Consider the following 13402-nt stretch of genomic DNA (forward strand, 5'->3'; position numbering starts at 1 on the left):
ATAAATGAGACTACACTAATCCCTGAGAGAGAAAGAGGGAAAAGCCCCGGTCCAGCTACACCCTAGAAAGCCTACTGGCGCACACACTTAAACACAAACAAAGACATCAGGCCTGCAGGCATCGTTCACTGCATCACTCACTCAGTTTGCACCTGCACAGTCAGTATCTGTAACACAACATGCTGAATGGACAGAGATCATATATCTATTGAACAGAGGAAACCAAAAACAAAAAACTGTCAAATCATCACTTCGGCTGTCTTTTAAATCCACCTCAAGTTCTTCAGGGGGGAAAATAAAGTGTCAGTAAATTACAGCATCCTCTGCAGACTTTCTTCTGGAGACGAGTGACAGCTTGGCCCAGTTTTCACTGTCGCTTTAAATACTTTACAGCAGTGAGGGGGGAAAAACGGCTGATCAGGAGTTCACACTGTTGCCGCAAATACCAAAACGGACAGCGCTCACTGCTGCTGTCAGACTGGAGTACAGTGGATGCAGCAGAATTCTTGACGCACCGTTGTATACGGTATTCTGTGATAATTAGTCCACTGTTGCATTGTGGGAAAATAAACAGCACTGTTGCTTACCACCATGTGGTTAGCAGGACACAGCACATAAAATGTCTATATAGCAAAGGAAGCAAACTTACTAGTGTATCTATGTGTTTTACTAGCACATTATACATTAGAGTAGATATATACAGAAACATGGTATAATCAATTACTAATACATATATGTTCCAATTAGTTCATTCATTCATTTTCTTTTCGGCTTAGTCCCTTTATTAATCAGGGTTCGCCACAGTGGAAGGAACCACCAACTTATTCAGCATATGTTTTACACACCGTTCCAGCTGCAACCCAGTACTGGGAAACACCAATACACTCTCACATTCACACATACACTACGGACAATTTAGTTCTTTCAATTCACCTATAGCGCATGTGTTTGGGCTTTGGGGGAAAACCCTGCACACGATCTTAATTCAGTTTTTTCTACGATTCAGCTAATTATATTTTCAAGGTCAGGAGAGAAGCAAGGCATTCGCGCAAGTCTTCACAGCAACATTGACACCTTCAATTGTCATTAAAAGTGTCACATATTCTATTTATAAGGTATAATTCACCCTAAAATGTAATTTCTCTCTTCATGTAATGATGTTTTCGTGGTCGCGAAATCACAAGTGAGCTGACCACGAGCTTTTGTTTACTACCGACAATGCGCTCGCGTGAACGCATGACGCCTACTTCAGTGAACTGAACTCAACCTGCATAGGCTGTGAATAACAGGTAATAAAGTTGTAAATAACGTTCAGTTTGTTGCACAGAGCGATCGTTTGAGTGCCGCGCTGAAAGAATGATTTGCATGTGTTTGTTTTTTCTCACAGTGACGGCAGCCGCACTCGGAAGTGAAAGTGAAACCTTTGCGCACATCAATGATGATATGGCATTTTAGAGTTATGATCACGACAAGCATTTGATGTTTTTTTTCTTTCATATCGAACACATAGTGTTGTGCATGAAAATAAATGTTTACTGTGTCAGTATAACTAGCCTAGCCTATATATAATGTTGAATATAATGCAAGAAGGAATCAGATAATGACAATATTCTAATTTTACCAGTGAAAACAAATGGTCTAATAATGTTGTCCATGACATATGAAAAGCACATCTCTTAAAACATAATAAATCAACTTTTTCATTTTGAATAGTTATATTCTGATGTCATCATTTTACTGTGAATTAACAAACAGGACATTTTGTAAGTCTGTTCAAGTCCACCATAATGACTATACAAAATGTAGCATTTTAAGCAACAGTAAACCTACACATAGTTGTTTTACCATATGTTTGAGAATTATCAATAATAAAAGAATAATGATCATGTTACCTTTTATTTTACAGTTACAGAATCAAGAAAAAATCGTGATCTTGATTTTAAGCAAAAAAAAACAAAAACATGATTCACATTTTTGCCAGAATCTTGCAGCCCTAACTTCAATATATATATATATTTTTTTTTTATTTAAAAGTCAAAATGCTCAGGGAGCACATAATTTTGACATTAATTGGTCAGATTATCTGTCATTAAAACAGATGGAACAAAGGAACGCTTTAAGAACTGAGAAGGAACAATTCCCAGAAAATGTAAATGAATCTTGAATGCAAATCTGCAAAGTAGCACTTTAGTATTAGAGACTGATTTTCACTATTAACTTGTGGCTAGGCCTGTCACAATAATCAATATATTGACTTATCGCACAACACATGGACATGACCTCATCATTTTTAGTGATAATATATATATCGCACATACATAAAACCATTTCTAGCTACATTTTAGCTGATTGTGCAATATCTTTATCTCTACTTTTTTGTTAGCATGTATTATTGTTTGTTTAGGATGTGCGTTTTCACCTTCTGATTCCAATGCCTGATTATTAAATTGTTAAAATGAATGTAATTAAGTTAGATATTCTTAAGAATAAAATATTATGTGTTCTTTGGACAATTCTGGCATTACATAATAATGGTAAATATGGCAATATTCATAATGGTCTTAAAATGACGATAATATCATTTATCGCAATATATTTTGGTACAATATATCGTACAATAAAAAACAGATATTGTGACAGACCTACTTGTGGCTTAGTACCAGCCTATATTTTTAAGATATTGGCTGTTTATTATTTATCTACACAGCCAGACCTAAGACAAACTTTGTAATTAAAATCACACAAATGATATGATCATAGATGTCGAGTAACTAGCTTCCTCTGATAAACTGCAGAAGTAGGACATGAACCCGAGTATGGCGAGATAGACATGAATTTATCACTGAGGCCAGGCTGCAGGACGAGGTTATGACGGTCCACTGAACTCCAAAGACTGCTGAGCAGAGCACCACACTAAAGCCCACAGAGAGTGAGGCTAATGACGCTACTCTTCTCACCAAGAAGAAAACAAGATATTAACAATAAACCATGAGACTGAGCTCTGTAGATGACCTCTGTCATCATTGAAAGTGCAGAGCTGTAAATACTATGAGTGATGGAGAGACTAACCTTGATAGAGGACTGGCTGAGGGCCTTTAGATGGACAGGCAAAGCTCTGGGCCATGAGACATCGCTTATAAAGGTCTTATAAGGTCACTGCTTTCCAGAACTATGACACAATGTTCTTTTAAAGCCTTTGTGGGTTGACAAAATTTGCTATGTTTATTTCCATTTAACTGTTTTATTTCACAATTATCACAGATAACATAATTTTGCCTGACATGCCATTGTTCTCGATATTGTTTTTCGGATGAAGCTGAACTTTAGTTTGTACACTGTACAAAATAACTGTCGAATAACATTTTCTAGTGTTTTCTGTTTATTTACACCTGTGAAATGCAATTTGGGGCCTTGAACTCTATTTTGTCGGATTTTGATGTTAAAAAAAATTAACTCTACAGTTTAACATTGACATTTATTGACATTTTAGTAGTTTAAATTATAATGTATAAAAGATAATATACAGATAAATAAGTCAGTAAAATAACAGAATGTACTGGCAGTTCATTACGAGGTTTTTTGTAGGGTAATATACAGCACCAACCCAGACAATATATCATCTTAAACTATTAAAAATGTCAATACAAATCCCTTTAGAGATTTTTTCAATGTTCAAAATTGTTAAAGAAAGTTGAAGAAAGATCAAGGTCCTATAATGCAATTCAAAGTCATAAATAATAAACAAAACTACTAATTTAAGTTTTGTTTTTTTACAGTGTAGTTTGATTGTTTTTGTTAGCTAATGATTCTCATTGTTTAATTCTTGAGTAGTGATTAATTGTTATTCTGTGGTGGCAAATAGCTTTAATATTTATGTTATAGTTTTTATGCCATGTTTAAATTTTTATATTTTTTACTTTTTTGCATATAAATTATAAAACAGTTGCCATTACAGAAAATATTAAAAACATCCTCTAAATGTTTTGATAGTATTTCTGCACAATAAGCAGTGAAATGATTGAAAGGGTTTCTGCTTATTAAAGGTGCCACAGTGTAACGAGGCAACAAACACAAGTAAACTGCAGAATAGAATTGTTTAATGAATGTTTATGCATTGTGTCATATCACTCAGCTCTTATTATAATTTTCTTGGAGTATAAGGGCAGCAATAAACTTAATAAAACTCATCTTTTTACACAGATGTTTACATTTTTCTTTGATATTACACATTAAACCTGCAAAGTATAACTCTAAAAACATGTCAGTTCTTTTTATTGGGTTACTTGGGTATAAATATGATTTAAATTTCGTGAGAAATGGAAGTTGCTGAGACTTTTTATATCCGTATGTTAAAGTATTTCCAACTAAAATGGAATATTGAGCAGGGAACAGGACTTTATATTGCACATTATACTCTCATATCAAACTAATGGTTAGAGAGGTGTGGTAAAGGGTATTAATATACAGCTGGTATGAAAGCCCTTAGGTTGCATCAACAGAAGGGCCACCACTACAAAAGCAGAAGCGAATGTTTACACTTTGACCAAACAAGATTACAAATAAATAAATAAATAAAATCAATAGATTAACTTGCACATAATCTTTATTTATCTTAAAATAACAATGTGAGCTAGCAAAACATTGTAAATTTTAATTTCACATGCACTCTATCCTATATTCTCAACACATAACTCAAGAACAATTATAGACAGAAAGCTCAGAAAGGTAGATGCGCTTCTGCACTTCAGTTGAAATTATTGTCATTTGACAAGACATCGACTCTTAACAACTGAAGTATGATTATTTTGCACATGAATATTTCAGATGACATTACGCTTCGGAGCATTAAAAATATGAGCTTAGAGAAGTATCAGAGCAGAGCTCATTAATATTCAGAACTCAACCCTTCCAAATAAGGTAAAAACAGAGTTTTCATTCTAGGGCCAATTTCTAGGTTTGTAAATGGACTTAAAATTTCTGGAATTTTTTTTGCACTTACCCAAGTCACATCATTAGACACACGTTTTCACCCATTCACAGGCTCATGCACCACCACACCTTGTATTTCTCACGGTGAAATGCAATATATATATAACTTGAGCCAGTATATACAATTAATGGACCAGACGCAAGCATATAGAAGGAAATGAAGTTAGCAATCTGATTAGAATTTAGCATTGCTCTTCCCAGGTAAACTACCTGGCCCAGCCATAAAGTTGTTCATAACAAAACACAGAGTCGAAGAACAGTGTCCAGTCTAACAGAAACAGTGGCCCAAAGCAACTAAAAGCAATAGAATACTATATAATACATGAGCATGAGTAACTTATACATATGAACTGATATAGCATAGCACGAAATTTACACAAATAAACCTCTAAATGCATGTTGAAATAAACAGTACAACTTTATGAAATAACTCATCTTGAAAAAATAATGCCATTTAAAAGACTACACCTTCAATTCATTCATTAATTTTCCTGTGGCTAAGTCTCTATTCCAGAGATCGCCACAGCTTATGGAACGAACCGCCCACTTTTCCAACCCATTTTTACGCTAGCTATACTTTCACTGTAATTTTATTAAATTGTTTTATTGTTTTGCTTTTGCGGAGTAAATTTTATTAATTAAATTATTTTTTAAGTAATTTAGTTGTTTGTTTTTTTGCAGAATATTTTAAATATTTTTTGTTAATAAAATATATTGCAGAGGAATTATGTAGAAAATTATTTTATTTTTTAATTGCGAGCAAACTATGTGTCAATAAGGGTGCTCTTTGTTTAGAAAAATGTTTAGAGCATGGTATTCTGTTTAATGAAAGTTACATTTTCTTACCAAAAAAAAGTGCAACTTTGTTTTAAAGAAGCTAAAATGTTGGCTTACGGTTGAATTCCAAAACTCTGAATTTAAATTATTAAAAGATTCAGCTAAAGTTCAATTACTAAGTAATTTCAATACTTTTCAGATAGGGTAATTAGTAAAGCATTTTAAATACAACACTGGTGATGTCATTAGTTATCACTTTATTACAGTAACTTACCCAACACTGTAAACATTAATATACACAGCAAAGTCTGACCTGATGTCAGAACGCCATGCCACAATTTTTGTTTGCTTATGTAAAGTTTTGGGTTGAAGACCCATGATGCATTTGGCCCTACTGTCACTGCAAACACTGTACACACAGACTCTCCAAGAGAACTTTATCAAGAAAAGCTCAGCTCAACAGCATAAAGTAAGAATGCACTGTTCAAGTATTCAAACACATTCCAATTCACCTGTATCGCATGTCTTTGGACTGTGGGGGAAACCGGAGCACCCGGAGGAAACCCATGCGAATGCAGGGAGAACGTGCAAACTCCACACAGAAATGCCAACTGACCCAGCCAAGGCTCGACTAGCGACCTTCTTGCTGTGAGGCGAGAGCACTATCTACTGCGCAGTCACTGAGTCTGTCTTCATATATCCAGACTGATTGGTCAAAAATGCCTTGATATGCCTTAATACTGACATTTGAGATTGGCCCGGGGCATACATAGAGTGAAGACACGACAAGATCACACACAGATCTCCTTCAAAAGCCTTGTCTGTGACTAAACACATTTGTAACTGTAATTACTGAGTCATGAGTTCAAATTTGCTGGACGACTGTGGTGTCACTCCCTTCTTAACTTGTTCTCACTGCTGCCAAGCGTTTTGTTGTCATACATGATCTATGCCAATGTCATCAACACACATTATCTGAACTAAAGCATGTTTCCATGTTCAATCATTTTTCAACTAAACATTTTGAACTGATGAAAACTAATATTACAGAGTTGACCCGAAATGTATTTTTTCAGCTCGTAAATAAATATTTCACAATATACCCATTCTTTCCCATCCTGAAAAAACACACCGGAGCTCTAGTCCGGTTACAAGTTTATTGGGACCCGATGTGTTTCACAATGAATAAATGTTGGGTAACACTTTGGAACGGGGAGCAAGTCTCACTTTTAACTATTAGTTTGCATATTGACCGTTTTTTTCATTTATTCCTTCTTTTTTCAGCTTAGGCCCTTTATTAAGCAGGGGTCGCCACAGCGGAATGAAACGTCAACTTATCCAGCATATGTTTTGCGCAACCCAACACTGGGAAACAACCATACAATCTTGCATTCACACACATACGGCCAATTTAGCTTATTCAATTCACCTATAGCATGTCTTTGGACTGTGGGGGACACCAGAGCACCCAGAGAAAACCCACTCCAACACTAGGAGAACATGTAAACTTCACACAGAAATGACAACTGACCCAGTCGGGGCTCGAACCAGCGATCTTCTTGCTGTGAGGCGATCGTGCTACCCACTACGCCACCGTGACGACAATTTTGAGTTTATTAATATTTAAACTAACATTAACATTAGAGCTGCATGCTACTGGAGAAATCTAACATTGTGATATTTTTTTAATCTGCGATATATATTGCAATATGAATACAATTTCGCTAGATGACTTGAATAACTACTTGGAAATAATTTATAATTTTAGATTGATAGGGATGATTCTCTATAAAGGGTGCACAAAATATAACAACAATCTACAAGCATAGATAAAATAAATAGGAAAAAGATACAAATTAAAATTCATTTTATAAACAATTTAATAAAAGCAATCGTTATTAATTTAAAAATGGTACAATTACACATTTAAAAGCTTCACACAGTCACTGATATAAAAAGAACTTGCAAAATGATAATCCAGTCAACATTGCGCCTACTCGCGATGTGACTATTGCGAATGATCACATCGATGCGATTGACGCTGAAATGATATATTGCGCAGCCCTAATTAACATATTGATTCTTCATGACCACAATTTGCATCCCATAATTCTATCCCATACCTTCACTTAAATGGATAGTTCATTCAAAAATGCAATCATTCACTTGTTCTCCACTTGTTCCAAACCTGTACCAGTTTCTATCACAAAAAAAAAAAACGTTGTTAGTCCCCTCTCGCTCACATAGTACTTTTTCCCTAAGTGCAATGGGGACCATAAACTTTTTGGTTAACAAATTTTTTTTTTTTTCAAAATGTCTTATTTTTGTGTTTAGCAGAAAAAAGAAAACGTTTAAAAGTTTAGAACAACTTGTCGGTGGGTGGATTTGAGGTTTTGGGTGAACAGTTCTTTTATTGGCAACACTCAATTTTAACCATACTATTAATAAGGTGTACAATAATAAAACATCTTAAAAAATGAAAACTAAAAATGTTGTTTAAACATAGTCAAAACAAAAACTTGGAAAACCTCACTCACTTACCTTCTGCTTAGTCCCTGCCACAGCGAAACGAACCACCAATTACTCTGGCATATGTTTAATGCTGGGGATGCCCTACCAGCCTACTTGGATAACCTTAGAATAATTCATCCAAAAATAACAATGTCCTCATTAACTAACTCTCCTCTCTTTTTCTAAACTGCACAACTTTCTTTATATGGCACTTCATTCACCTTCACTGTATGCACTGTAAATGAATGGAGAACGCTCCTGTCATTCTGCCAACTTCTGCTTTGGTGTACCACAGTAAAGAGCATGCTTGTTTGTAACAACATATGGGTGATTAAATAATGACTATTTATTATAGTTTTGGAAATAGCAATTTATTTATCACATAGATCCTGAACTCTAATTTAAATAGGCTAATATGAAGCAACTCGATGACAAACAAACTCTGACCACTCTTTACATTTACAGTAACGTTGTGTATGTCTAAAGTACCTACACTGTTTGCTATAAGATGACTCAAGTGCTCAGAATGTTCCAGACGAGTCTACGATGCCCAAAAATGCTGTCTATGTAGGTTGCTCACTTGGTTTTGCGACACAGCCACTGACTCTGGCTTTGGAGAGTGTTTGGCTCAGCAACTTCACATTAGGCAAGCGACCGTTTAAAGATGAAATCAATTAAAGGAGCACTCCCTTAACACGAATGTCACCACAAACAATCCCAACATTACCTTCAGCGAGTTGTTTTTCATGTAATAAAAGCTCAGGTTAAAGCGGTCTGACTGGTCGCTCGTTAGCTGCTTAGCTTAGAAGGTCATTCGCAGTCGATTGAGGGAAATAAAGCTGAATGAACCGAGAATATTACCTTGTCACTGATGTTTTCAGCGCTGTCCTGGTCCCCTCCTCCTCGCCGTCTCAGCTCCGTCATTTTGTCTTATTTCAGTCAAAATAATACATAGATAATGTCGGAGGTCCGCGTTAAGTGAAGCAGAGCGCGGGCATGTGTCACTCTTGGTAATCCGGCTAATTTACCCGACCATCAAAGAGTCTCTCGCGGCAGGTGGAGGGACAGAAAGCCTGCGTGTCGTGCATTTGTTTATGCCCGCAGAACTACTGCTGTTTTGTTAGTTAAGTGAGAGACCAACCTCTCTCTCTCTCTCTTTACCTCGCTCACTCACCCAGTGACTCAACATATAAAAGAGGAAACACTGCTCCACTCTGCGGCTGGAGCTCGAAGTCAGCGAAATCAGTCGCTGTTTCTTTTCCTCAAGGCTCTGTCATCATGACCAACTGCTGAGTTTATTAGCAGACCCATGTGAAGACAAGTGCAGAGACAAGTAGTATTTTTCCATGATGTTTCTATACAGAAGATTTCTGAAACTCCAAAAGACAACCCAATGAGCTTTTTCAAAAGAAGAATTGATACACTTTGTCTTCTGAGAAACATGTTGCTGAAGCGCAGTACTGAATGCAAACAAATTAAATAAAACAAGACGTGTATTCAACTCTGTTTAAAATTTAATCCCCTTCTTATTTCATGTAGAGATTTTTTGTTCCTCAAATATGATAAATGTCAAAAACAAAGCCACTGTTGAAAACTGGTAAAATAGGATCCTGTGAATTGAGCTGGAGGACTTTTTTGTAGAACAGCAGATGGTTTTACTGATCAAACATTAACAACTAGGGGTCCAACTGTATGTTGTGGCTGTAATTACTATGTAATTACATTTAAAGCATTTGGTACAATGAACATATGTACATGTTTTTACATTGCAGGCCTTAAAAAGTATCTGCATGTAATTACACATGTAATTAAAATCTGTAATTACCTTTATAATTACAGTGTTGACCCATTGCAAATTGTGTTGACTTATAATCACAAGTGTTGATCCAACACTTTAAACCTACCCATAAAAACATGTCTCTTAACCTATGTTTAGAATTCTAAAATGCATGGCACTGCATGGCCGAATGGCACTTCTGGTGTGCAGGAACCCCCTGAGACTGAAACACTGGCCAGTTTTATGTTGGAGGTTTCATGAATAAATTTGACCAGCCTGGTGGCCAATCTTCACTGATTGCACGTTCCACTAGTAAGAGCAGGGTGTGAAGGTTTAAGGTTTAATTGACCCTTCGCTAAGCCCCACTCTCCTTAGTTAGTGTTGCTACGCCTGTCAAGCTTTCGTGCCTGGCATGGCTTTTACAATGTGTATGCCCTGGTGTCAGAAATTGGCAGGGAAATAATGTCATTTTTGGCTTACAGATGAGATATCCGAGAAAGCCAGACAAAAAAGGACTGCAGTAAGCATTACAGGGGTATATTCACAACATAATAGGCAACGGATTAGAGAAAAATTCAATCAATATTAAAGCTAGGTTAGCCTAGCCGACTCATATGCTGACCATTCAACAGCTTAGATCATGCACAGCAGGAGAGGTGAAATTTAAAAATAATCTAAATGAACCCATGATTTCTCTATTTTTAGTCAAAAAGCCTGATAGACTAATTGTTGTGCAATGAAAAATAGCGTTACTCACCAACAAGGAGACACGCATGGACAGTGCTTCTACATAATTAATTCATAGAAAGAGCCGCCAGAAAGGGGAAACTGATGGATTTTGTGCTGAATATTAGCATCATTGACTCTGTCAATGATACAATTTACAGTAAGTTGCTTATTACTGTCAATAACTCAATATCTATCAATAACTCATGTCATTAGGACGTATTCGCTATTAGTATGACTAAGTTACTATGGCGAAGGCTTCAACGGAAAAGTTGCTCATAATATCGAGCGGAAAAAAAAGAAAAAGACAGCTGGGAAACATAACCTGCTTTGTGTTTTTGGAGGAAACACAGTTTAGTTCTGTTTAGGGTAAGAGGTGTGAGAGTTATTGTCGTCGGTCTATCACTGAATGTGAATATCGTAAACAAAATTAATGTTTAACCTTAACTCCGCTCCTTTAGCGCCTCTCACATAGCTTGATCCACGCTGGCATTTCTTCTCTTGGGTTTTTGGTTTTGAAAAGGGAAAACATTCCACCATCCTGTTCAAACTTTTAGGATACCGGGTGTGTCGAAAGCTTGACAGAGCCCCTGCGCGTAGCTACGATTGCTAAGCCATAATTGGTGGATGGCGGTGTTTGGGTGTGGCTTAGCAAAGGGTCAATTACCAGAGAAATAGCACAATTTTGCCTAATATATTGCAATGGACATAACATTATGGATGATATATCAGAGTTCAAACAAGAATAAACTGTTTTTGTGTGTCTCGCTGGCACATCTGTGATCAAGATAGCAAGTTTTTGCGATGTATCAAGAGCAATAGTATCCAAGGTAATGTCAGCATATACCACCAAGAAGAAGAATCACAACCAACAGGAGTAACTGTGGACCCAGAATTAAATGTGCATCTTAACTCTCCTGTTTCCACCAAAACTGTTCAACAGGAGCTCCACATGATGATTGCACATGGCCGGACTGCAAGAGCCAAAACCTTTGGTCACTCGTGCTAATGCCAAAGCAGCGGCAATCATGGGCTGTGGAAAAATCATTTTTCGCTGATGAGTCCAATCTTCACTGTCTTTCCTACATCCGAGAGAGTTATGGTGTGAACAAGCTCCAAAGAAGTGTACCACCCATGCCCAGAGTCAGCTTGGTGGTGGATTAGTGATGATTTGGGCTGCAATATCAATATTTGTGATAGATGGGTGCGTCGCTGCCAAGGACTACCACACCATTCTCGAATACCATGTGGACACAATGGTTCAAACATTGTATCCTGAAGGCAGTGCAGTGTATCAGGTTGATAATGCACCAAAACACGCAGCAAGACTGGTGATAGAGTGGTTTGATAAACCTGAAATTAAAGATGAATATATTTCAGGGCCTGCACAGTCACCAGATCTAAATATTATTGAGCCACTTTGGGATGTTTTGAAGGAGCGAGTCAGGACACGTTCTACTCCACCAACATCACATAACTTGGCCACTCTTCTGCTAGAAACATGGCTCAAAATCCATCTGGCTACTGTGCAGGTCTTGTATCTGTCATCCCCAAGACAAATTGATGCTGTAATGGCCGCAAAAGGAGGCTCTACATCATACTAATGAAATATTGTGGTTTAAAACCAGACATTTCAGTTTCATTGAGCAGGCATTTCAGAGTGAACGATTCCACCTATTCTCGTGTTTCATTCCTAATCAAATTGTATTTTTTTGTACATAAAAGTGATTTGTAAATAATTGAAGGAATCAAATCAAATTAGAACAGTGACTTGAAGCCACCTACTGCTAGCTTAGTTTCTATTTACATAATTATTTTCCCAGTGTTTCCATTGTCCTTGAGCTGAATCTGAGGTAAACTTGGCCTATAATGTGAGAGTAGGTTGCTGCTGCATTTGTTGCATTTTTCCTTTCCTTTATTGGATAATAGGAAACTGTGCTTCAAGTGTATAGCAGATGTACGCTCAAAATAATTGGATGGGTACAAAGTAGTAAATGAATAATGCTGCCCATGAGTTTTCCTTTAAATCTTTTCCATTCAAGATATCAAATTTATTTATGTCTTTACCTGGTTTTAGATGTTACTACTGGGCTGCAAATATTCGTCCTATACTTCACTGGCTTTACGAAGATACTGGGGCTGATGCTTTATCATGAATAGCCATCGAGTCTACCTCATGCTTGTCCTCTTCCCTAGCAGCCTTAGTTTCTGCTCCTCTTTCCTTCCCTTATGACAAATTTACCCTTATGGTAAGATCCACACTTAACATTTGGAAACAAATTAGACGTCATTTTGGTTGGCAAACCATATCTTCAAAATCTCCCATTCGTTCTATTCGGTTTTTAGTCCATCAATAATTGATAAATCATTTGCGTTCTGGCATACTAGAGGTGTTATTGAAATAAATGACTTATACCATGAGGGAATTTTCTCTTCATTTCAGCAGGTATGTGAAAAGTTTATTATTCCAAATAACAACTTTTTCCGTCATCTCCAAATTCGCGATTTTGGGCATAAAATGTTCCCTCATTTTCCGGCATCGCCTCCTAGCTCCTCATTTGATAACTTTCTGGGGAGGTCCACAATTTGGAAAGGAATAATATCATCACTTTACTATAAAAT

General features: G+C 36.6%; 1 protein-coding gene across 3 annotated transcripts in view; it reads right to left on the reverse strand.

Moving 5' to 3' along the window:
- cds1 (CDP-diacylglycerol synthase (phosphatidate cytidylyltransferase) 1) overlaps positions 1 to 9388 on the reverse strand; it is a 35722-nt gene extending 26334 nt beyond the window's left edge. For all 3 annotated transcript variants that reach the window (XR_015491450.1, XR_015491451.1, XM_087253816.1), the window contains exon 1: positions 9139 to 9388. Coding sequence is in view for 1 of the 3 variants with exons in the window: in XM_087253816.1 (XP_087109942.1) it covers positions 9139 to 9201 (63 nt within the window). In the remaining 2 variants the exon portion in view is untranslated. The remainder of the gene's footprint in view (positions 1 to 9138) is intronic.
- Between the last annotated feature and the right edge of the window lie 4014 nt (positions 9389 to 13402).

This window comes from Danio rerio, chromosome 5 (genome assembly GCF_052040795.2).
Source record: "Danio rerio strain M-AB ecotype USA chromosome 5, GRCz13ab, whole genome shotgun sequence".
Classification (NCBI taxonomy): Eukaryota; Metazoa; Chordata; class Actinopteri; order Cypriniformes; family Danionidae; genus Danio; species Danio rerio.